The sequence below is a fragment of the Mustela lutreola genome, chromosome 1, assembly GCF_030435805.1.
Source record: "Mustela lutreola isolate mMusLut2 chromosome 1, mMusLut2.pri, whole genome shotgun sequence".
In the NCBI taxonomy this organism is placed as follows: domain Eukaryota; kingdom Metazoa; phylum Chordata; class Mammalia; order Carnivora; family Mustelidae; genus Mustela; species Mustela lutreola.
The window spans coordinates 133,901,450-133,924,317 of NC_081290.1; the positions used below are offsets into that span (position 1 = coordinate 133,901,450).

The 22,868-nt window shown below is 36.4% G+C and overlaps 1 protein-coding gene across 4 annotated transcripts in view; it reads right to left on the reverse strand.

The window, feature by feature from the left end:
- MARCHF1 (membrane associated ring-CH-type finger 1) overlaps positions 1 to 22,868 on the reverse strand; it is a 922,254-nt gene that overhangs the window by 150,591 nt on the left and 748,795 nt on the right. For all 4 annotated transcript variants that reach the window (XM_059174528.1, XM_059174538.1, XM_059174546.1 and 1 more), the window contains exon 4: positions 13,852 to 13,902. In XM_059174528.1, coding sequence (XP_059030511.1) covers positions 13,852 to 13,902 — 51 coding nt within the window. The remainder of the gene's footprint in view (positions 1 to 13,851; positions 13,903 to 22,868) is intronic.

The following is a 22,868-nucleotide window of genomic DNA, read 5'->3' on the forward strand; positions in this document are numbered from 1 at the left end:
AATGGACAGGTCATCCAAGCAAAAGATCAGCAAGGAAATAAAGGCCTTAAATGACACACTGGACCAGATGGACATCACAGATATATTCAGAATATTTCATCCCAAAGCAACAGAGTACACATTCTTCTCTAGTGCACATGGTACATTCTCCAGAATAGATCACATCCTCGGTCCTAAATCAGGACTCAACCGGTATCAAAAGATTGGGATCATTCCCTGCATATTTTCAGACCACAATGCTCTAAAGCTAGAACTCAACCACAAAAGGAAGTTTGGAAAGAACCCAAATACATGGAGACTAAACAGTATCCTTCTAAAGAATGAATGGGTCAACCGGGAAATTAAAGAAGAATTGAAAAAAATCATGGAAACAAATGATAATGAAAATACAACGGTTCAAAATCTGTGGGACACAACAAAGGCAGTCCTGAGAGGAAAATATATAGCGGTACAAGCCTCTCTCAAGAAACAAGAAAGGTCTCAGGTACACAACCTAACCCTACACCTAAAGGAGCTGGAGAAGGAACAAGAAAGAAACCCTAAGCCCAGCAGGAGAAGAGAAATCATAAAGATCAGAGCAGAAATCAATGAAATAGAAACCAAAAAAACAATAGAACAAATCAACGAAACTAGGAGCTGGTTCTTTGAAAGAATTAATAAAATTGATAAACCCCTGGCCCGACTTATCAAAAAGAAAAGAGAAAGGACCCAAATAAATAAAATAATGAATGAAAGAGGAGAGATCACAACTAACACCAAGGAAATACAAACTATTATAAGAACATACTATGAGCAACTCTACGGCAATAAATTTGACAATCTGGAAGAAATGGATGCATTCCTAGAAACATATAAACTACCACAACTGAACCATGAAGAAATAGAAAGCCTGAACAGACCCATAACCAGTAAGGAGATTGAAACAGTCATTAAAAATCTCCAAACAAACAAAAGCCCAGGGCCAGACGGCTTCCCGGGGGAATTCTACCAAACATTTAAAGAAGAACTAATTCCTATTCTCCTGAAACTGTTCCAAAAAATAGAAATGGAAGGAAAACTTCCAAACTCATTTTATGAGGCCAGCATCACCTTGATCCCAAAACCAGACAAGGATCCCACCAAAAAAGAGAGCTATAGACCGATATCCTTGATGAACACAGATGCGAAAATACTCAACAAAATACTAGCCAATCGGATTCAACAGTACATTAAAAAGATTATTCACCACGACCAAGTGGGATTTATTCCAGGGCTGCAAGGTTGGTTCAACATCCGCAAATCAGTCAATGTGATACAACACATCAATAAAAGTAAGAACAAGAACCATATGATACTCTCAATAGATGCTGAAAAAGCATTTGACAAAGTACAACATCCCTTCCTGATCAAAACTCTTCAAAGTGTAGGGATAGAGGGCACATACCTCAATATCATCAAAGCCATCTATGAAAAACCCACCGCAAATATCATTCTCAATGGAGAAAAACTGAAAGCTTTTCCGCTAAGGTCAGGAACACGGCAGGGATGTCCATTATCACCACTGCTATTCAACATCGTACTAGAGGTCCTAGCCTCAGCAATCAGACAACAAAAGGAAATTAAAGGCATCCAAATCGGCAAAGAAGAAGTCAAATTATCACTCTTCGCAGATGATATGATACTATATGTGGAAAACCCAAAAGACTCCACTCCAAAACTGCTAGAACTTATACAGGAATTCAGTAAAGTGTCAGGATATAAAATCAATGCACAGAAATCAGTTGCATTTCTCTACACCAACAGCAAGACAGAAGAAAGAGATATTAAGGAGTCAATCCCATTTACAATTGCATCCAAAACCATAAGATACCTAGGAATAAACCTAACCAAAGAGACACAGAATCTATACTCAGAAAACTATAAAGTACTCATGAAAGAAATTGAGGAAGACACAAAGAAATGGAAAAATGTTCCATGCTCCTGGATTGGAAGAATAAATATTGTGAAAATGTCTATGCTACCTAAAGCAATCTACACATTTAATGCAATTCCTATCAAAGTACCATCCATCTTTTTCAAAGAAATGGAACAAATAATTCTAAAATTTATATGGAACCAGAAAAGACCTCGAATAGCCAAAGGGATATTGAAAAAGAAAGCCAACGTTGGTGGCATCACAATTCCGGACTTCAAGCTCTATTACAAAGCTGTCATCATCAAGACAGCATGGTACTGGCACAAAAACAGACACATAGATCAATGGAACAGAATAGAGAGCCCAGAAATAGACCCTCAACTCTATGGTCAACTAATCTTCGACAAAGCAGGAAAGAATGTCCAATGGAAAAAAGACAGCCTTTTCAATAAATGGTGCTGGGAAAATTGGACAGCCACATGCAGAAAAATGAAATTGGACCATTTCCTTACACCACACACAAAAATAGACTCAAAATGGATGAAGGACCTCAATGTACGAAAGGAATCCATCAAAATCCTTGAGGAGAACACGGGCAGCAACCTCTTCGACCTCTGCCGCAGCAACATCTTCCTAGGAACAACGCAAAAGGCAAGGGAAGCAAGGGAAAAAATGAACTACTGGGATTTCATCAAGATCAAAAGCTTTTGCACAGCAAAGGAAACAGTTAACAAAATCAAAAGACAACTGACAGAATGGGAGAAGATATTTGCAAACGACATATCAGATAAAGGACTAGTGTCCAGAATCTATAAAGAACTTAGCAAACTCAACACCCAAAGAACAAATAATCCAATCAAGAAATGGGCAGAAGACATGAACAGACATTTCTGCAAAGAAGACATCCAGATGGCCAACAGACACATGAAAAAGTGCTCCATATCACTTGGCATCAGGGAAATACAAATCAAAACCACAATGAGATATCACCTCACACCAGTCAGAATGGCTAAAATCAACAAGTCAGGAAATGACAGATGCTGGCGAGGATGCGGAGAAAGGGGAACCCTCCTACACTGTTGGTGGGAATGCAAGCTGGTGCAGCCACTCTGGAAAACAGCATGGAGGTTCCTCAAAATGTTGAAAATAGAACTGCCCTATGACCCAGCAATTGCACTATTGGGTATTTACCCTAAAGATACAAATGTAGTGATCCAAAGGGACACATGCACCCGAATGTTTATAGCAGCAATGTCCACAATAGCCAAACTATGGAAAGAACCTAGATGTCCATCAACAGATGAATGGATCAAGAAGATGTGGTATATATACACAATGGAATACTATGCAGCCATCAAAAGAAATGAAATCTTGCCATTTGCAACAACATGGATGGAACTAGAGCGTATCATGCTTAGCGAAATAAGTCAAGCAGAGAAAGACAACTATCATATGATCTCCCTGATATGAGGAAGTGGTGATGCAACATGGAGGCTTAAGTGGGTAGAAGAATAAATGAAACAAGATGGGATTGGGAGGGAGACAAACCATAAGTGACTCTTAATCTCACAAAACAAACTGAGGGTTGCCGGGGGGAGGGGGTTGGGGAGAAGGGGGTGGGATTATGGACATTGGGGAGGGTATGTGATTTGGTGAGTGCTGTGAAGTGTGTAAACCTGGTGATTCACAGACCTGGGGATAAAAATATATGTATATAAAAAATATATGTTTATAAAAAATAAAAAATAAAAAAAAAAAAATTAAAAAGACAACTACTATCTACTAATACAAGAGAAATAGAAAAGGAGAGAAGCAGTGAGACATGTTGGTGTAATCCTATGGAAAACACACCACCTTTTGTGTAAATAGGTTAAAGATGATCAAAAACTCTTGACTTCTTTGGTTTTCAATGATTTAAACAATTTTCTCTTATTTACTTGTAGTATTTGAACTATAATATCTCCAATTTATTCACTGATCAAACTTTAGAGTTGCTGGCACTAAATGTAGCTTTTGTTAGGAATGGGGAAACCTATACAGTTAAATTATTTCCTAAAATAAAATCATAGGTGAAAAATTCAAGGGTGCAACCATCAAACTACCATGTTAGATAATGTAAATTTAAAGAAATTTTGTATAGTTTATTGACGTTAAAGATACTCAAAGAAACACCAATTTGGCTTCAGATAAATTTTTCTTGTATTAAATATTTAGTTGAGGAAATCCAGAGGGAAGAAGTTATGACTGCTTAGAGTATCAATAGACAGCATTCTATCTCCAGCCCCCAACATTCCACATTTCATGCTTAGTTGGACTTTAAATGTATGCTTTTATTTCTAATCTCTAATATATCTCTAATCATCAGAGATTCATTACACCGAAATATATGAGTATCTGTAAAAATTAGAATTAAATTAAATGCAATCATCTTCATTTAAGACAAAAGTTTTTCATTGGAAAAGAAACTACCACTGCAAGGTTGCTTTTTGTTCTGCTCACAGTTGATCAGTAGTGGGAGATGATTCTCACCCTGGCACCACAAAAACCACACTTTATTTATTTCCATTCAGAATTATTATGGGAACCAAATACTGGCACACCTTTGTTTTATGATCTGGTCTGGAAAAACAAGTTCCCACATTACTACAGTATCACAGTCACAACAATTAAAGCTGTGTCCTTAATTCCTGGGGCTCATTCATGATCAACGGTTCCTAATCTTCAATATTTCTTGTTATGAAAATATTTCCTTAAGTCAAGCAAAGCTGACTTGCCAGGAATCTGGATTTAAGAACTTGCAAATTGACATTTGAGGTAGTATTGCATCTGGTCCAGACTGGGATTACTTTTCTAGGTGTTTTGAAAACATCCAAGTAACATTCACTTATTTCTTTTCAGAGAGGACTTTAGCAACTTTTCTACAGCAGCAGTGTCTGATCAAATGCTCTGTGAGGATGGGAACATTCTATGTTGTACAATATGGCAAGCACTAGCCATTTGTAACTATTGATCACTTGAATGTGGCCAGTGCAACTCTAGAAATTATTTTTAAATTTTATATAATTGCAAATAAGTTCAGTGTAGATAGGTAGAGAGCCGAGAAGAGAGTGAAGGAGTGAGGCACTTGCCTTGGGCTTATAAAGTAAGAGAGCACCAAGAAATTCAGTAAGCAAGAGAAAAAACATTGAGAGCAAACTTAAAAAAAAATTAGTGCAAAAGACCTATGATGAACAAATATGAAAAGTTTCAATAAATGCAAAACCAGTATTGTGGATTATTTCTTTTGCCTCTGGCTGCACATGGCCTAACATAGCACTGATCCTGTTTTTATTTAAAGTGTTGTTATTTTATTTATCATGGAGTTTTTGCAGGATATTTGATTCCTAAAGTATTGCATTCAAGTTTATCTTGATTGCAGAGTTTTTTGGTACTCCTTTAAATTTTGTGTCTGTGCCTCATGCTTCACTTACTTCACCCTCATCCCAGTCCTACATGTGAGACAAGCCCAAACTGGAAGGCAACTGATGCAATCGAGCTGCTATCAAGTGGCTGAATGGTCTTCTCCATAAATGCTACTAATTCGGGGGACTGTACATCAGTCTCTGCTTCTGACAAGTTAAGTATTCATTCAGTGGTAGAGTGCTTATTCACCCTGGGTAAAGAAGACACCATGGTATAGTTGTTCACACACAGCCTCCTTCTCTGACAACATGGCTCCTCTATTAGTGGGTCTTGGCTCAGGAATGGGAGAGGGCGGGGTCGGGGGCGTGGCGGCGGAGAGACTCAGGACACAGACTGGCTGAAATCCACTTGGAAGAGATCCTTTCTACATGATTATTCAGTGCCTCTTCTGCAATAGATGCACCTTATTAAAGTGTGGTTTTAAACAATGCTCATGTGAGGAGGACACATGACATGATGAGCACAGGGTGTTAAACACAACTAAGGAATCATCGAAACGACACCGAAAACAGATGGTGTACCATATGTTGGCTACATGAATTTAAATTAAAAAAAAAAAATAGGAAAAATTTCTCATGTGTTATATATATAGGGTCAAAGGCCACCACTTGACTTAGAAAAAAGTCTCTGAAGAGCAAGACAGCTGGTGAATGCTATGAAAACATTCAAGAAGCTGGGGGAGGGTGGCTAGTATTGAGCATTTGCATGGGCTCCATTGTATCTACCATAAACACTCAGATGTTCTATATATTTTGTGTGTACTGGTAGCATGTTTACACACTAGCCTGTCCAAGGATCTCTGCTATAAATCCATCCACACATTCCATGAGCATACGTTCTAAAGCTAACAACAACAACAACAACAACAACAACAACAAACAGTCTCTATTCATTCATTTGACATGTATTTACTGAGTGTATTCTACTTACTAGTCACTTTTCTAGGTGCTGAGGAAGAAGAATTGAATAAAGAAACAAAGTTCTTATTCTCTTTGGGCTTAAATTAGACAAATAGGAAAACATAAAAATTAAAGATTACAATAAAATCCTTAAAAATACAGCAGGAAAGGAGATATGTCCTCACTGACAAGATGGCGTCTAAGTAGATATATAAAACAATGCAGGCAGCTGATCATGCAGCTCTCCAAGGAATGAGCACTTTGAGCAGTAGGAGCGTGGAGGGTGAATGCCCCACAGCAAAACCTTGTGTTTGAGGAACAGCATCAGGTCAGTGTGTCTGGAGCACAGTGACTCCGGTGGGAGAGCGATAAGAAATACAATTAGAGAGATAGTCAGGGCTCCGTTAGGGCTCCTTGGCCAATGTAAGGATTTATGTTTTTGCTCTGAGTGATACAGGAAACCACTGGAGGGTTTAAACAGGAGCAAGACACTATCTGATTTATAATCGCAAAGAATCATTTTGGTTGTTGTGGGAAAAATAGGCTTGAAAGGATATACGGGTGATTGTTTCTATCATGCCACCCTTTAATTTCTCAGGCTGTTCCCTGAAATAGAAACCTGTAGGTCAGGCAAATGACAATAGACAATGGCAAATGCAACCAGGCAGGTGCTCTAATTGCAGCTACTGTGCCTTGCGTACTGTCATTATTAGAGCGGATCAGCACAGTGTGGTGTGGAGGTCTGTCATGTAGTATGAAGCTCCTGTCTAATGATGTGTTCTTTTTAATATTGATCACAAAAGAATCAAGGCTGGATCAAAGGCAGCTTGTGTTCACCTGATAGGGACATCAGTATACATTCCTGGCCCTGCCCCAGGGCTTTGTCACAAGATCAACTGACAGTGGTCAAACATCAGATTAGTTTACTGTATACTGGTATCATGTTAACCAACTCTAATGAGCAGTTAAGGCCAATAATCTGAATGCCTTATTTGGACATGTGTGTTCTAGAGCACAGGAAAAAAATCCTACGAGCATACAGGAGAAGGCTTATCCTACGAGCATACAGGAGAAGGCTTAATCAGTGAAAATTGTAGGGTTTCCCCTGTGTTGTGCATGTCAATACATTCCCTTCAGAGTGAAGGACAAATTTTGCAAGAAAGATCCAGAGTGCTTGGTAGGAGTGCTTGGGTTTTAGAGATGGCAAAGACCGCACTTTGCAATAATGCTTAAATCCTTTATCAGATGACTCAGAAGGCTACCAACGTTGAGATGGGTCAAGAATGAGAGAAGTTTCTGCAACAGTTTTGTCTTTAGTGTAAGTAACCTCGAAGCCAGAGTCATAGAAGTAGTAAATCCTATAATATTAGAGGTACCATGGTAAATAAGAATATAGTGCGAGTTCTCCATCAAGCCCTGAATGGAAAATTGCCGTGAAAACCTTAGTGTTCTAGATCAAGGCCATCTCATTGCAGCAGAGTTATCTTCATGGAAAGTAGCTCCTGGAATTTTACTTGGCTCTAGAAAGACCAAAGGCCTGACCTCCATGGCCATCAGCTGACCATGTGACTGGAGCTCTCCCTCATGAACTTGATAACACAAGTTATACTTTCTGGTAAGCAGAGAAACCACTCACTGAACAATTGGCCCTTGTCCGATATGAGGAGGGAGGGTTGCTGCTACATGATGAAGAAGCAAGACATATTTTATTATTATTTTTTAAAATTTTTAATTTTTTATTAACATATAATGTATTATTAGCTCCAGGGGTACAGGACTGTGAATCACCAGGTTTACACATTTTGCATCACTCACCACAGCACATACCTTCCCCAATGTCCATAACCGAACCACCCTCTGCCCCCCCCCCCCCCCCGCGCTCTGCAACCCTCAGTTGCTTTTGTGAGATTAAGTCTCTTATGGTTTCTCTCCCTCCCAATCCTATCTTGTTTCATTTTTAACTTCCCTACCCCCCAAACTCCCCACTTTGCCTCTCAACTTCCTCATATCAGGGAGATCATATGTTAATTGTCATTCTCTTGATTGACTTATTTTGCTAAGCATAATACCCTCTAGTTCTATCCACGTTGTCGCAAATGGAAAGATTTCATTTCTTTTGATGGCTGCATAATATTTCATTGTGTATATATACCACATCTTCTTTATCCATTCATCTATTGATGGACATCTAGGTTCTTTCCATAGTTTGGCTATTGTAGAGATTGCTGCTATAAACATTCGGGTACACATGCACCTTCAGGTCACTCCATTTGTATCTTTAGGGTAAATACCCAGTAGTGTGATGAAGCAAAGCATATTTTAAAACTTGGGGGATCCACTGCTGCATTTTTTTACTCATCCATGCCCTGGATTAACTTCAAATGGTTGATTACAGCAACCACATCCCATTAGAAGCACAGCAATCAAGACTGGAGGTCAGAGACACTTCCCCAGCAAGCCACCTGGCCTGAGAGAACAGATCATTAAGAAGGAGGGATATTTGGAATGAGTGGTAGGAGAAGATGGTGGATTAGCTATGACTTTGGCAATTCCAAAGCAAGAGCCTGTTCTACTAATCCATGCTTTCCATTTTTTCCCTCAGAAATTATGACTAATCATGATCTGTAAGTATCCATGACAGGATGGAATAAGTTTATATGGATCTGAGCAGTGCAGCTGATGGGCCACAGCAGATGCTCTCAGTATTCCACCAGAACCCAGCCTGGTCTCTTTCAGCTTCTGGGCGGTTTTGTGCCTGAAGTCCTGAAACTGTGATTCTCTCTTTGGAGAAATGCCCTCGGCTTCTTAGACAGTTATACCTGCATGTGATGGAGTCAAAATGCCTGGAAGGTACCCTCTCTCAAGGAGCCCTTGAGCTAGTGAATGGTTGGTATGGGAAGATGAAAGTCCTGTTTTCTTGCCTCAGGTGGGAACAGCTTTCAGTTCATTTTATACTGCAAGGTCTCCTTGCAGGATCAGGGGAACTTTTCTTGACTTCCTCTTCTTCCCTGTCCTGCTTCTCCCACTCCTCTGATAGCTGCTCCTAAGTTTCTAGGGTTTCTCCATAGTAAAATATTGTAAAAATAAAATTTCTTTTTAGAATCTATTTCTTGGCAATCTGACCTAAGACAGATTCCTATTACACACTGACATGAAAGTTTAAGTAGGATATTTGGGTCTGGAATTCACAGCAGACATCTGGGCAAGAAATACCTATTTGAGAGTTGTTGGCATATTGATTCTATATAGTCACGAGATTAGATGAGATGACCTAAGGAGTCAATGTATATAAAGGAAAAGCTTCAGGGTATAAGGTTTCAGGTTTTCTTAATCTTCCACCATTCTTTTTACCAATTCAACTAAATTTATACTCATTTACTTAGGTTTGGTCTCAGGACAGACCTTGACTCAGGCTCTATGACAATTCTCAAATTAGTTTACCTCATTTCCAGTTGTTTCCCAAGTATACATCCCATTTTATCTATCAAACTTACCCACCAAAGGTATGTAGTCTGAGGGCATGACTGATTTACAGGCCCCCTGTATAAACAAACCAAAATGGATATCTAAATAAGTCAGAACATTACACACCTGTTCAGAGAGGCAAATGTATGCATGGCTCAGGTTCAGCTGAAAGAATTCCCAATACATTTTCCATTTAGGGAACACTTTCACCTTAACCTTGGTGGAAAATACACTGAAATTTTAGAAAGGCAAATCTGGCAAAATATGGAGAGATAAAGATTTACAAAAGCAAAATCAAAGCGTGTATTTGATTAACAGAAAAGATCTATTTAAGATGCCATGACTTATATAATGACTTGTACACAATATATCCATAAAAAATATTTGTTGAATAAATTGAATTGACCCTGCCATGGATCTTCACTTACTGTAGAATAAACTAGGGTCCATGAACAAGAGAGGAGGAAGCCTTAGAGATATTATTTTATACACTACATAACCATCTTTACCTAACATTCTCTATGATATTTCTAGGAAAAGACCAACAGAACAATTTCAATGAACCTTTCTCAAGTAAATGAAGTCTAGAGGATATAACAGGAAGTGATAGAAACTAACTGAAATATTTTGTTAATGTGGTGGCATTTGAGTTTCTCTTCATAAGTAGATTAGATTTTGTGAGCTGCTTCCCACATAGACCAAAAAGCCTCAAAGTGTTTTATTTAAAAGAAAATTCTAGATGTTGATTTGAATTGAAAGTACAAGGCTTTCTTTCCTTTTGACAGTTTGCTTTTGAATGATTTTTCTTGTGAAATATGTAATATGCTGTTGCTAGTTGAATATAATGATTCCTCACCCTAGAAGAAATAAAAGAAAGGCCAAATTTGGCTAATTTTACATCTTGAGGAACCTATTTGGGCGCTGTGGGTGTGTTAAAAAGCAGCAACCAGCATTAATATCAAAAGCAGCTTTTCAAAAAAACAAACCAAAAAAGTAAGTGTGGATAAATGAATGCTGCTTTGTTCACACTGGAGATATTTTGACAATCTCACATACATTGCTTTAAACCTATACAGCTTCTCTGTAGCTTTTGAATCAACTTTAACATATCTAATGCACACAAATTCTATTAGAATAAGAAAAAAAGTCACAGGTCTGTCTTATAGTCCTAAAACAAACTAGAAAGATAAACCAAGAAAAAATTCTGGAATGGCCAGAAAACTGGCAATATAACATGCAAGGTATAATTGCAATTAAATAACACAGGATAAAAAGATTCAGAGATGAAGACCACGAGAACATTTTTAATGTTCATTAACAATTCAATATTTGTTATTTATCACATCCTTGGATATTTCATATTCACAACTGCGGGATCATGTTTATACAATCCGGAAGAGCAAAAATCATGATGTTCAGTTTCATACATATTTACTAAAGCCTTGAGGATCTTGATGGGTTCTAAATCCATCCGTGTGTTATCAAGACAGCTGACACTTGAATGTTGTGACTAGAGTATATCCTATTATTCAAAGTTCCATCTCAAAGGCCCCTAAAATGAGTTATGTATCTTTCTCTTCATAATCCATGGTTTCCAGCTTCCACTTTTTGTGCTTTATATCCTTTTAAACAAATCAAGTCACACCCATTCTTCGAGGCCCTGTTTATATAACATTCTTCTAAGAAACCATCTCTGGATGCATCCTGTCTTCACCAAAGGGAAGTGATCATTCTCTCAACTCCCATAGCCTTCTGTCTGCACTAATGTGGAAGGGAATGGTTCCCATGGCCACACCCAGTTTCAGTGATTTTTCTAGGAAGTTCATAGGACTAAGTTTATGGTCATAATCATGGCTACGATTTATTACAGTGAAAGGTTACAAAGCAAAATCAGGAAAAGGAAAAGCCACATGGGATGAAGTCCAGAAGACTTAAAGAGACAAAGCATCCTGGTTCTGCTTTGATTTTTTTTTTCCTCCACCACTTTAAAAGTTAAGGATTTAAATATTGCTAGATTTTACCATTTCACACTCGGTAGGTTACATGGTCCTAATGAAAATTTTGTCACTTAATAATTCATGAAAAAGTAGTGAGGACTCAACGTGTTTAGCATTTGTGACTGTCACTCTGAGAATGAATAAAAGGAAAATCATATGGGCTTAAAAAATAAACATGCACACAGCAATCTTTTTATCTCCATGGGTGTCTGATAGTTGACTTTTTTGCTATTGTGCAACTAGATCATTTAAAAAGAGAGCTTTTCATTTCCCTCTGAATATAATGCATTTTTGTCATTAATTGTCTCCCACACAGGGATGCAATTAATACATATCAGAGCCTGGAAGAACTCACAGAATGGAAACTAAACTCTTGACTTCTTTATTTCTCAAAGAAGTTAAAAGGCTAAAATTCATTAACAATCTGCCTTGTGCCAAACTCAAACATCAGCTTGGAAATGCAATATCACTGTACCTCTGGATCACGAGACAGTATCTGGCATGACAAAGGAATTGTGGGTATGTTTACAAGTGTCCAGGTCGACATTAACATTCAAGTCTAGAAAGACGACAATGTTCTTCAGTTGCAGGCAAGGTTCTCCATGTCACGACTAAGATGACAGACATTTTCAAGGAATTGTTTTAATTTAGACCTACTTATGGAGGCTTCCAAGGGACTGATACCATCACCCTCGTGTCACAGTGGAGGCAACTCTATCTCAGGGAGGTTAAGTCATGGTCTCATGGTCACATAAGTAGTGACAGCACAGCAACAGACACTCAGATCTCCTTCTCTAGAATTAATCCTAGACCACATTGGCTCTCGAATATCCACAAAAGCACTTGGATTTGAATGTAATTATAAATGTTCAGTCCCATGTGCTGAGATGTGATTCTCTGTGGGTTTCTTGTATCTCTCTTCTGCACGTCTTGTCAGCAGATTTGTTGCCTGCTTTAGTTCTGGACTGTCTTTTTAAGGATGCTTTTATAAGGCATTTTGCATTGTAACACAGAAATGTTGTCTCACAGAGCAACGGACAGGCATACTTCCTATCTGCTGAAAATAGAAGAGTTTCCTAAGTGTAGGGTTGCACTCCTATAACCAATCCCCTGTGTTTGGAGGAGTCACCCGGCCATCTTGCCATCATCTCCCAAGAACCAGCCTCAGGAAACCAGCTAAAGAAGATGCTGATGCTCTGGCTATTTCTATTTATCCATAAATAATGAAGTTCTTTGTTTCTGAAAACAAAACAAAACAAAACACTTCCCTAACCTTGAAGTGTGTCTGTGTTCTACAGTGTCTGTAGTTGCCAACTATTTGGGGGGTTCTCTTGAAAGAGAATAATAAAAAATTACAAAATATATAAAATTAAGCTCAGGGCTGTGGAGGGTGCTGGCAAGTGAGTGGTCCCACAGAACAAGTTCTAGTCATGGGAAATCCATCTTTGTCTGAATTACATTTTTGGAAGTCCATAGTTTTCTGATTTGACAAATGGCTCTAAGTGATTTCTCATTCCCTGAACACAGTCTGTACATTGCATTGTGTCTCATTTTAGAGAATAGCTTTTGATTTTTGATTTCCAGGCACTATAAAAATCTAGAGTTATCTCTGCCATGCCATAATGTCTGGTGTTTTGCTTAAATTTATAGATGGTCTAGGGAGTAGTTTGTTTTCTTCATCCATTGACTCTATAAAACAAATATGACTAAACTAATGTCTTAAGTTATTTCTAAAACTGGTCCTGGTTAATATGAGCATAAAGGAGTCCAAACTTGTAGAAAAACTGAATTTATGGAAATTGTACCATGAGTGTTGATACAGTATCAAGTTGGGAATGTGACAGCTCCATGATGTTTGAAGTAAGAGAAAAAAAAAAACATACTTTGCATGACATTCTAAAAGTAACAAATTATCTTTTGCATATATCACTGAAAAGGAAAAATGACGACTTATTTTGTTGTGTGAAATCGTGTCCTCATATCACAGCAAAAGCTCAAAATAGTTAAAACTATTAACAAGTCATATTTGTGTACTGCTCACAGATAACAATTATAGGTTAAACATTGTAAAATATTTACTTGAGCTCATAAGATACGGAAATCAATAAACAATTAAGTAATATAGTTTACCTACTTTTGAAATATTACTTGATCGACTTGCCGATCGCCCCGGGGATTTGTCATTCTGAAAAATGAAATTAGAGACACTGATTCAGAATATAAGAACAGTCTTTACTGTAGAGAAAAGAAAGCACAGCACAGGTCAACATCTAAATGCTAGTGTATTGTTCTGATTGATAGAAATACAAACTGCTTACACAGAATGACATTTGTCTTACCAAATTTTATTTCTCTAGTACATATCATTGTCCTTGTGAAAATGTTTCAATTAGCATTAGTGTATATATATCAATCTAGGAGTATTTATTACCAGGAAATGCTTATTTCTCTAGAAAAATACATGTGTTTTTTTTTTTAAATAAATTAACAAATGAATATATAGTCCATTATTCCTTTATCATTTTTGCTACCAGGAAATTCTAAGTAAATTCTGTTTCTAGTGTCAGTAACTATTGCACATCAGGTACATGGCGCATACGTCTAGCTCCTGCTCCTTTAAAATATATATTGTATTTTCTGTTAATTTGCTTTTAAAATATAAATATTCAGAAGACACTTTTAAATTTTAAACACTCAACTGTTTAAATTAAAGATATTAAAATTTTTTTTTATTTTAAAATTTGACTTCAAAATAAGTTAAAAAAAATATTGCCTTAGTTCTTGACTCTTAAAAGATTTCCAGCATAGTAGAAAAGAAGCATGAGAAAACTTTTGAATAGATACATTTTTTTAAAAAGCCTTATAATTTTAAGATAGAGAGAGACCTCAAAGAGTAGAACCCCCTCTTTTGAAGCCAAAAGGCCTTCTTTTCCCAGCAATAGCAGCCTCATGCCCAAGCCAGGGCCAGCCTGAGGCTTTCTGTCTCATCCCTTCTGGCTGTTCTTTCTACTCCACCAGTTATCTGTTAGTGGATAACTGACCGACACATCAAAATATATGTGTATCATACACTTTACATGTACCAAGAGATCACAGTACACCTTTCTTCTGTAGAGAAAATGTTGGAAAAACTGTTCCAGAAACCAAAAGTTTGTGAAGACTCTGAATTAATACTTTAGGATTCCTTTTTTTTGCAAGCTGATAGTTCATTTATTCTTACTGATAAATAATATTTCTTTTTTTAAAATTAACATATAATGTATTATTTGTTTCAGGGGTACCCTAAAGATACAAACATAGTGATCTGAAGGGGCACATGCAGCTGAATATTTATAGCAGCAATGTCCACAATAGCCAAACTACAGAAAGAGCCCAGATGTCCCTCAACAGATGAATGGATAAAGAAGATGTGGTATATAAACGCTTTAGGATTCTTTTTAAAAACTTTCTGTACTAGAGCATCTGGACTCAGCGCCAAAGTGGACCTGTAGAGACAATCACGGAGCATCTTGACATAGGTCATTTTTGAGAGCTAAGCCATTCTAACAACCTGCGGGTCTGAAACTGCCCCGTGATGACTGCTCCAGACTGTGCCGGAAACACAGTGATGACAGGAGGTGGCAAACGTTATTGTGGAGAAACAGGAGATGCATTTACTGCAGGCTGTCACCGAGTCATGCAAAGGCTTACAGATATTCCAGCTGAAGAGTATTTTTTCCTTTACATGCAACATCCATCTCACAAAACCACTGACGTCACTGTGCAGCGTGGTATTAGAGACCAAGATGAGTCACAATGATGCGATTAGTCACACCTCATAACAGGCCCATGATCCCGCTGGAGATTAATGTCTATGCTGCCAGCAGACATTTTTCCTTGATTAGCTTCCTCTGGTGATGGAGAGAGGTACTTTTTTCCTGACATCTCAACTCCTCTTCTAGAGACTAGAAAACAAAACCAATCCATCTTCCCTTCTGAGTGAAATTTGGAATTTTGACACACTATTGTGTGAGCAGAGGTAAATAAGTCACATAATATAATAGACTGGGGGGGAATTTTGTTATAGTGGTTGTTTTGTTATGTCTTCTGTATTTCCAAGGTATTCGAAAACACAGTTAAGGTATAGAACTGAAAGGTGTTTCAGCAAGGACCCAGGAGCACTACAGAAATTTAATATGGCATCGGATTACTTAATTTTTCAAACCAAATAGCACTTTGTTTTGAGATAAAAACAAGGAGGATCAGGTCCCCTTCACAGTTGTGAATGATTTCGACATGAAGTTATAGTAAGCAGCTATTTCCGATGCTCTTCACCAGCAACACCCATGCTAAGGGGGAGGAAGCATTTTCTTGACTATGTAGTACTTCAAGATATCTTTTAACCTGAAATCCACTGGTTCTATTTTCTCCTACTAAAAGACTAGGTACTGCAAGGAAGAAAGGAGCTTAGGTGAAGGTTACTTTTTTTTTTTTTTTTTTTGCCCTGGCTAAGTTCACTTTTGTTTCTATTCCAGTTACCGTATGGGACAGAGGGTGCACCCCACTGCTGTGTTGGCAGCATTGGAGAGGGAAAGCCTAACTCACAGCTTGCCCCATGGTAATGCACTGACTCTGGCAAGAGTGTACTGTTTGAGAACCCAGAAGATTCCTCACTGTTTCCTCACCATAACATGGAGGAGAAAATATCTTTGAGACTGTTGTTAGACTCAAATGAGCTGTGCATGAACACATTTTATAGCTTACAAGGTTATAATATTTCCATTACCATTCACAGATAGACGAAACACCCAAAAATCTCCCTCAAAAATCACAATAATTGTCACAGGTTACGAGACTCATAATTTAAACATAAAGAGCCCAACTTCTCTGTCCCGCAATTCTGCTTCAATTGTGGATTAGATTATGACATAAAATTTAAGAATGAAAAACCAAACTTTTCTCTACCCAAGGGGATTAAGGAAGTTTGTCTGCCCTGCTTTTGAAGCAAAGCATCAGAAACACTTCTACTCTTGGAAAACTTCCAAGGCAATCTGTCTAATTTGCTGCTAATTAATCGGGTGGCTTGCCCCATTACTATTGCAATGACATATTCTTCTTTGTAGATTAGTCAAATATGGTTGTCATACCTCGTTATGATCAGCTTAAATTCTCTACCTTACATTGAATAGAAGTTGTCTTAGAATCTAACATAAGTTAATGATACCCAAGCTGTAGTGTCCTTTTAGGTCACTGAGAGTTGGAACCCGCAAAAGTTTCAGACAGGTCTGCATGAAAAGCATGGGATCATCAAGCGGATTGATTGATGCAGACTGATCTTAGCAGATTCATTTTAGCAGATCATTTACAGTATGCAGAAGGACAGACTTCTAATTTTATAAGTGCTTTTTAGAATTTTTAAGAGATTTCTGATTTTTGTTTGATAGAAATATATCTGATACTGTTAGCTTTGTTTTGACATTATTATTCATATAATAACAATTGTTTTTAGAATTTGATCTTAGAAAACATGGTTGGATTTTTATTACCAGAAAGGAAAAATGATTACCGAATGAGAACATCATTACTAAATTGGTTTAAGATATTTTTTAATGTTATAATCCCAGGAAAATAACATAGCTCCTTTAAAAGACAATACTCTGTGTTAAAGAATAAGCAATATGGCTGGTCATGTATGTATCTATACGTGACCACTCTGTATATTAGATCATTGATCAGAAAAGGGCAGTAAGGAAAACTGAAAGAGGATTTTTATAGACCTGAAGGAAAATAACTAAATATTCCCGAGTGAGGAAACCAGAGTAAGATTCACACATTGCACTGATACAGTGCTATTCTCTATTTATTTCCCTTGGTCCCCCTCACCTCCCTAGCGGTGTATCTTCCTCCTGTCCAGGCTAGAAGTCAAGAATATTTGAAAGAAGAAAAAGAAATGAGGCAGTTTTGAAGGTCATCTGAAGAAATTCTATGTAGAAAATGGGACTATTTTTGCTCAGGTAATTAAATGTGTAATAGAAGAAAAGCCTTTGAAAACAATGGGGCTTATAAACAAACAAAATGCAGAGAAGTTAAATACTGCAATAAAAACTTGATTAATAGATACATATAAAAAACTCATGTCCACTAAATGAAAAATGTTGTTTATAATGTCTATAAACATTTAAAATTTGATTTACCCTCAAATAATACCTTAACAAAAAACTTCAATAGGGATTTAATAGGGCACTTCTTTTGATATTGAGACAATAAAATTAGAAATAAAAACTTGAAATGTGACTAATAAATCTTAATCACTACTAATTAACATACTTTTAGATAATGCTTGGTTCAATGAAATGAAAACTCTCTGAAAAATTATAACCAGAAAGTCTTGAAAATGTTATAGTAAGACCTATAAGGAACACAGCAAAAGCTATATCCAGAAAAAAATTTATAAACATAAATGCTTTAATTATTAAAGAAAACAGTAATGAAACCCAATAAAAGAATGTAGTAAAAAATAATAAATTATAAAAACTAAAACTCATTAAAGAGATATAAATAAGAAGAATAAAGAAATATTTTCTTATAACAGGTCCTTGAAGATAATTGCAAAATAGATGAATTTCTAGTAAGACTTTTTAAGGAAAAGAAAAAAACAGGAATAAACGAGAAAGGATAAATAACCAAAGAGACAGAAAAAATTAGAAAAATCATAAAAGTGTGACATATAATACTGTTGCAACAAATCTAAAAACCTAGAAAAAATGAATCATATTCTAGCACAGTAGAAGTTGTCAGAATTTATTCAAGAAGAGGAAAACTTGAATAGATACAAATTAACAAAGAGATTAGATAGATAGATAAATAGAAGTCTATATGCCCTCGAAAGGATAAGGGCATGATGATTTCAAAAGTGAGTTTTACCTTACTTTTAAAGAACACATAATTCAATATTCTTTACATTATTCTTGACTATAGAAACAAAGTTCACTAATTCACATTATTAATCTTGCAGAAAGGAAATTTCGTATGTGTTAAGACAGTACCTAAAAAGAAAGAAAGAGGGAAAAGAAAATTATGCTTTAATCTTATTTGGGACCACAGATGCAAAGTTCCTTTAAACATATTAGCATATATCTAAATAGTAGCACGTAACTTTGACACACTAGCAGTGTATCTAAAAAATGCACAAGGAATAGAATAAATAGGATTTATTCGAGATATTTTCTGACCAGAAAATCTGGCAGCATTTAATTAGGTTAACACATTGAAAGAGACAAACATTGTGATTGTATATGCTGAAAAGATATTTGACAAACTTCTGTAGTATTACTACTATGTAAGCTCTAAGTAAAATAAGAATGGAAGGAGATCCCTTAAAGTAATAAAGACAATATTTTAAAATCAATGTCCCATTTTTTTCTAGATGGTAAAATATATGAACTAAGTTAAAGAAGTTCTGCTACGAATGCTTACTCTTGCTACTATTATTCAAGCATCTTAGAATTTCTAACAAATATAAGAACAGTAAAAAAAAAAAAAATTGGTAGGAGAATATATTGAAAAGAAAGAACAAAATAATCTTCCCTTACTGATATTGTAGAAATTCCAAGTGTACCTGGTTAAACATGAAAACTACTATGATTAATGAGACTTAAAAAAAATTAGTTAACATACAGTGCACTATTGGTTTCTGGAGTAGAAATCAGTGATTTATCACTTACATGGTGCTCATCACAACGAATGTCCTCTTTAGTACAATGGCTAGATACAGGGTAATTATACCATGACAGTCAACTAAATTTCCTAGAACTCATCATCCCTTCTTCTCTATGAACAGAATGGTAACTGGGTATATGCCTTCCAGTCACACTGTATCTCCCACGGTTCCTTTCAGTTAAGGGTTGCCTATAACTAAATACCCTCCAGTGAGATGTGAACAGAGCTCACAATTTTAGTTTCCTATCTGTTCCATAAATATAAAATTTCCTTCATGCTCTTTTTCTATTCCTCAGTGCAGAGACAGTGACTATCAGAGCAAGTCAGGAAACCACATATTAAAGATAGAAGAGCTGAATTCTCCTGAGTCCTTGAATGGCCATATGGTGAAGACCCCTCTTCCAATTTGGAACATATACTCTAAACTCTCATGAAAGCGAAATAAACTTGTATTTCTTTGGAGCCATCATGTTTTTTGGATTTTTTTTACTGTGACGGTTTAGTCTACCCTCATGGAAATACTGTAAGATCAATAGCTTTTTCCCTTCTAGCAATAAATATCCAGAAGAAGTGAGTTGGGGGAGATTAGAGGGGGAGACAAACCATGAAAGACTGTGGACTCTGAGAAACAAACTGAGGGTTTTGGGGGTGGGGGGTTGAGCCTGGTGGTGGGTATTATGGAGGTCACAGATTGCATGGAGCACTGAGTGTGCTGCATAAACAATGAATTTTGGAACACTGAAAAAAATAAATTTTTAAAAACATCCCGAAATGTGATAATAAAAAGAAAAACCATAAAATAGTTAAGAATAAATTTAACAGAGAAGTCATAAAATCTTACTAAAAATATAAATTATAGAATGTTATTGAGGAGATCATGATCTGAGCAAATGAAAGCACCACTTTTTGATGGGGGGGATAATTAATTTCTTCCTTTGTGAAGCAGAAAGGAGATAGATAAAATTATCTTAAGGAACATATATAGGAAAAGAAATGGCTGAGAATAACCAAGAAAATAATGAAAAAAAAGAGATCTCCTTATGTTAGGCATTCCCCATATTAAAAGTCACTGTGATTAATTCAATAGGGCATTGGCATAAAAATTAACCAAAAGGTCAGTAAAATCCAGAATAGAAAATCCAGAAAAAGATAATTTTTTATTTTTTATAAACATATATTTTTACCCCCATGGAATACTATGCAGCCATCAGATAAAGATAAAATAATTTCACATATAATAAAATTGGCATTTCAAGTCATATTGAAAGGAAAGTTGACAAAATAAATGCTTCAGACAACTGACTGTCTATATGAAAGAAAAGAAATCAAACCCATTACTAAATGGAATATACAGTCATAGACTCCAGATGGAAAACAGTCTTAAATATAAAAAAAATTTTAAAAATTTGAAATAAGTCTAAATTGTAAATTCAATGTTGGGGGGGGAAAAGTCTACAAAACTAATATGAGAACCAGAAGCTGTAAGTGATATTTGATTATATTTAGTTATCTCTGGAAAATATATAAAAATTAAAGTGAATAAACAAACAATGAAATTATAAAAAAGCACAATGCAGAAGACTGAGTTCAATCTCTGTAATGTGCAAAGAGGGTTTTTGTCTAGTCACAAAAAAGACAACAGAAGAAATCCAATAGAAAAATATCGAGTGAAAAGTAAGGATAGGAATTCACAAAAAAAGGATTACAGATGATTATTACACATATGATAAGATGCTTAAAATCACAAACTTCAGAAAAATGCTAATTAAAGTAAAAACAAGGCATTGCTTTACACCCACAATGTTGGAAAGGTTGAAAACGGTGATAGCCCTCTGTTGCTGGTGGGGATAAGAAAAACAAGGACTCTCAAAAATTGCCGGTAGAAGTGTGAATTTTTGCAGTACCATCAAAACATCTGGCAACATCTGTTAAAAAATTAAAAATATCACTTTGTACAATGATCTCCCTCCTTGGAATCTATCCCAGAGAAATAAAAGCACTGGTTCAAAAGAAAATGTGAATAAGGACACTTAATACAACTCTGTTCTTAACAAAAAAAAAAAAAAAAAAAAAAAAATCTTGTCAGTAAAGTTGTGCCAGTTGTGAAGTTGGTGTTCTCACAACTGTAAGCCCATTGCCTGAAAATGTACTCTGATGATGGGGCTCTGCAAACCACATTTGTGTTTCATCACTGAACTTCCCCTGAAGCTCTGCTAGCTGGGGGCCCACAAGGCTGGGAAAGGAAAATGGGATTTGCTCCATCTCACTTGCTTTTTGTTGGCTGCTTCTCTGCTCCTTGAGTGAATCATCCTAGAAATGCTTCTTCCCTTGGTACCTGTAGGTTCCTCCCATAGCAGTAGCTGAGTACAGTGGGCAGTTTTTCTGCCTCAGAAACAAGACTCGAAAATTCGTAGACACCAGCACCAGCCAAATGGCTTCTTCCTCAGAAGTATGAGTTTCTATACCATGGGTCCCTTTTTTCAAGCTTGAAAAAATTCCCATTTCTTTTCTTTGTTCACCCAGACAAGGCCACAAATCTTTACAGAAGTCTGATTTCTCTATGTTAAAACAAAAGTTTGATTTCTCTCTCCTGACTAGATCCTCATTAATGGAGTAAACAATGCTCACCAAGAGAGAAATGATGACATGAATTATCATAAGCCCCACTTTGGAACATTATGCAATTATGAAATAAAATGAATCCGTTCTTCGCCATTTGACCAAAGGGGCTTCCACAAGATAAGATTGAATGCGAAAAGTAAAACGAGAAGTGGTATGATTATTTGAAAACATAGAAGCACAGAGCTTCTCTAAGTGTCAATGTGTGCACATAATCGTGTAGAAATGTATTTGCGTTGTGAGTATATGAGTATAAAAAACGTCGTGGAAGGATACTCATGAATGTGTTAACATGAGTTTCTTGAGGGGAGAGTGGAGGGCAGAAGAGTCGTCCAGTGAAAGAGGAGCAAGGAAATGAGAAAAAAGAGTCCTTATTGAAAAAAAGAAAAAGAGCATGTTGGATACCTGTTTATGTAAAATTATAGATGGATGGGATGTGCACACAGAAATTATAACGCAAATGTGGAGTTAGAGCTTTATGTATTGGTAGGTGATACTATCCATGATATATTATTAAGGTGAAAAGAAAAGTTGAAGAATAATGTATAGAGGGCAATGTCATTTCTTTAATATCAAGTATACAGAACCTCTAGATATATTTATGGATATATTTATGTATTTACATATGTATTTTTGACTGAGCAAAAATATGCTCATCCAATATTGGATTACCACACCATCTATTCACAGCGCTTACCTTCAGTCTCTCAGCATGGTAGGATGGCAGGGAGCAGAGGGGCCTATGGGGATATTCTGGCTTTTTCTATTAACATCTTTGGATGGTATAGTTTTACTTGTTTTTCATCTTTTTAAAATAAAACATCAAATTAAGAA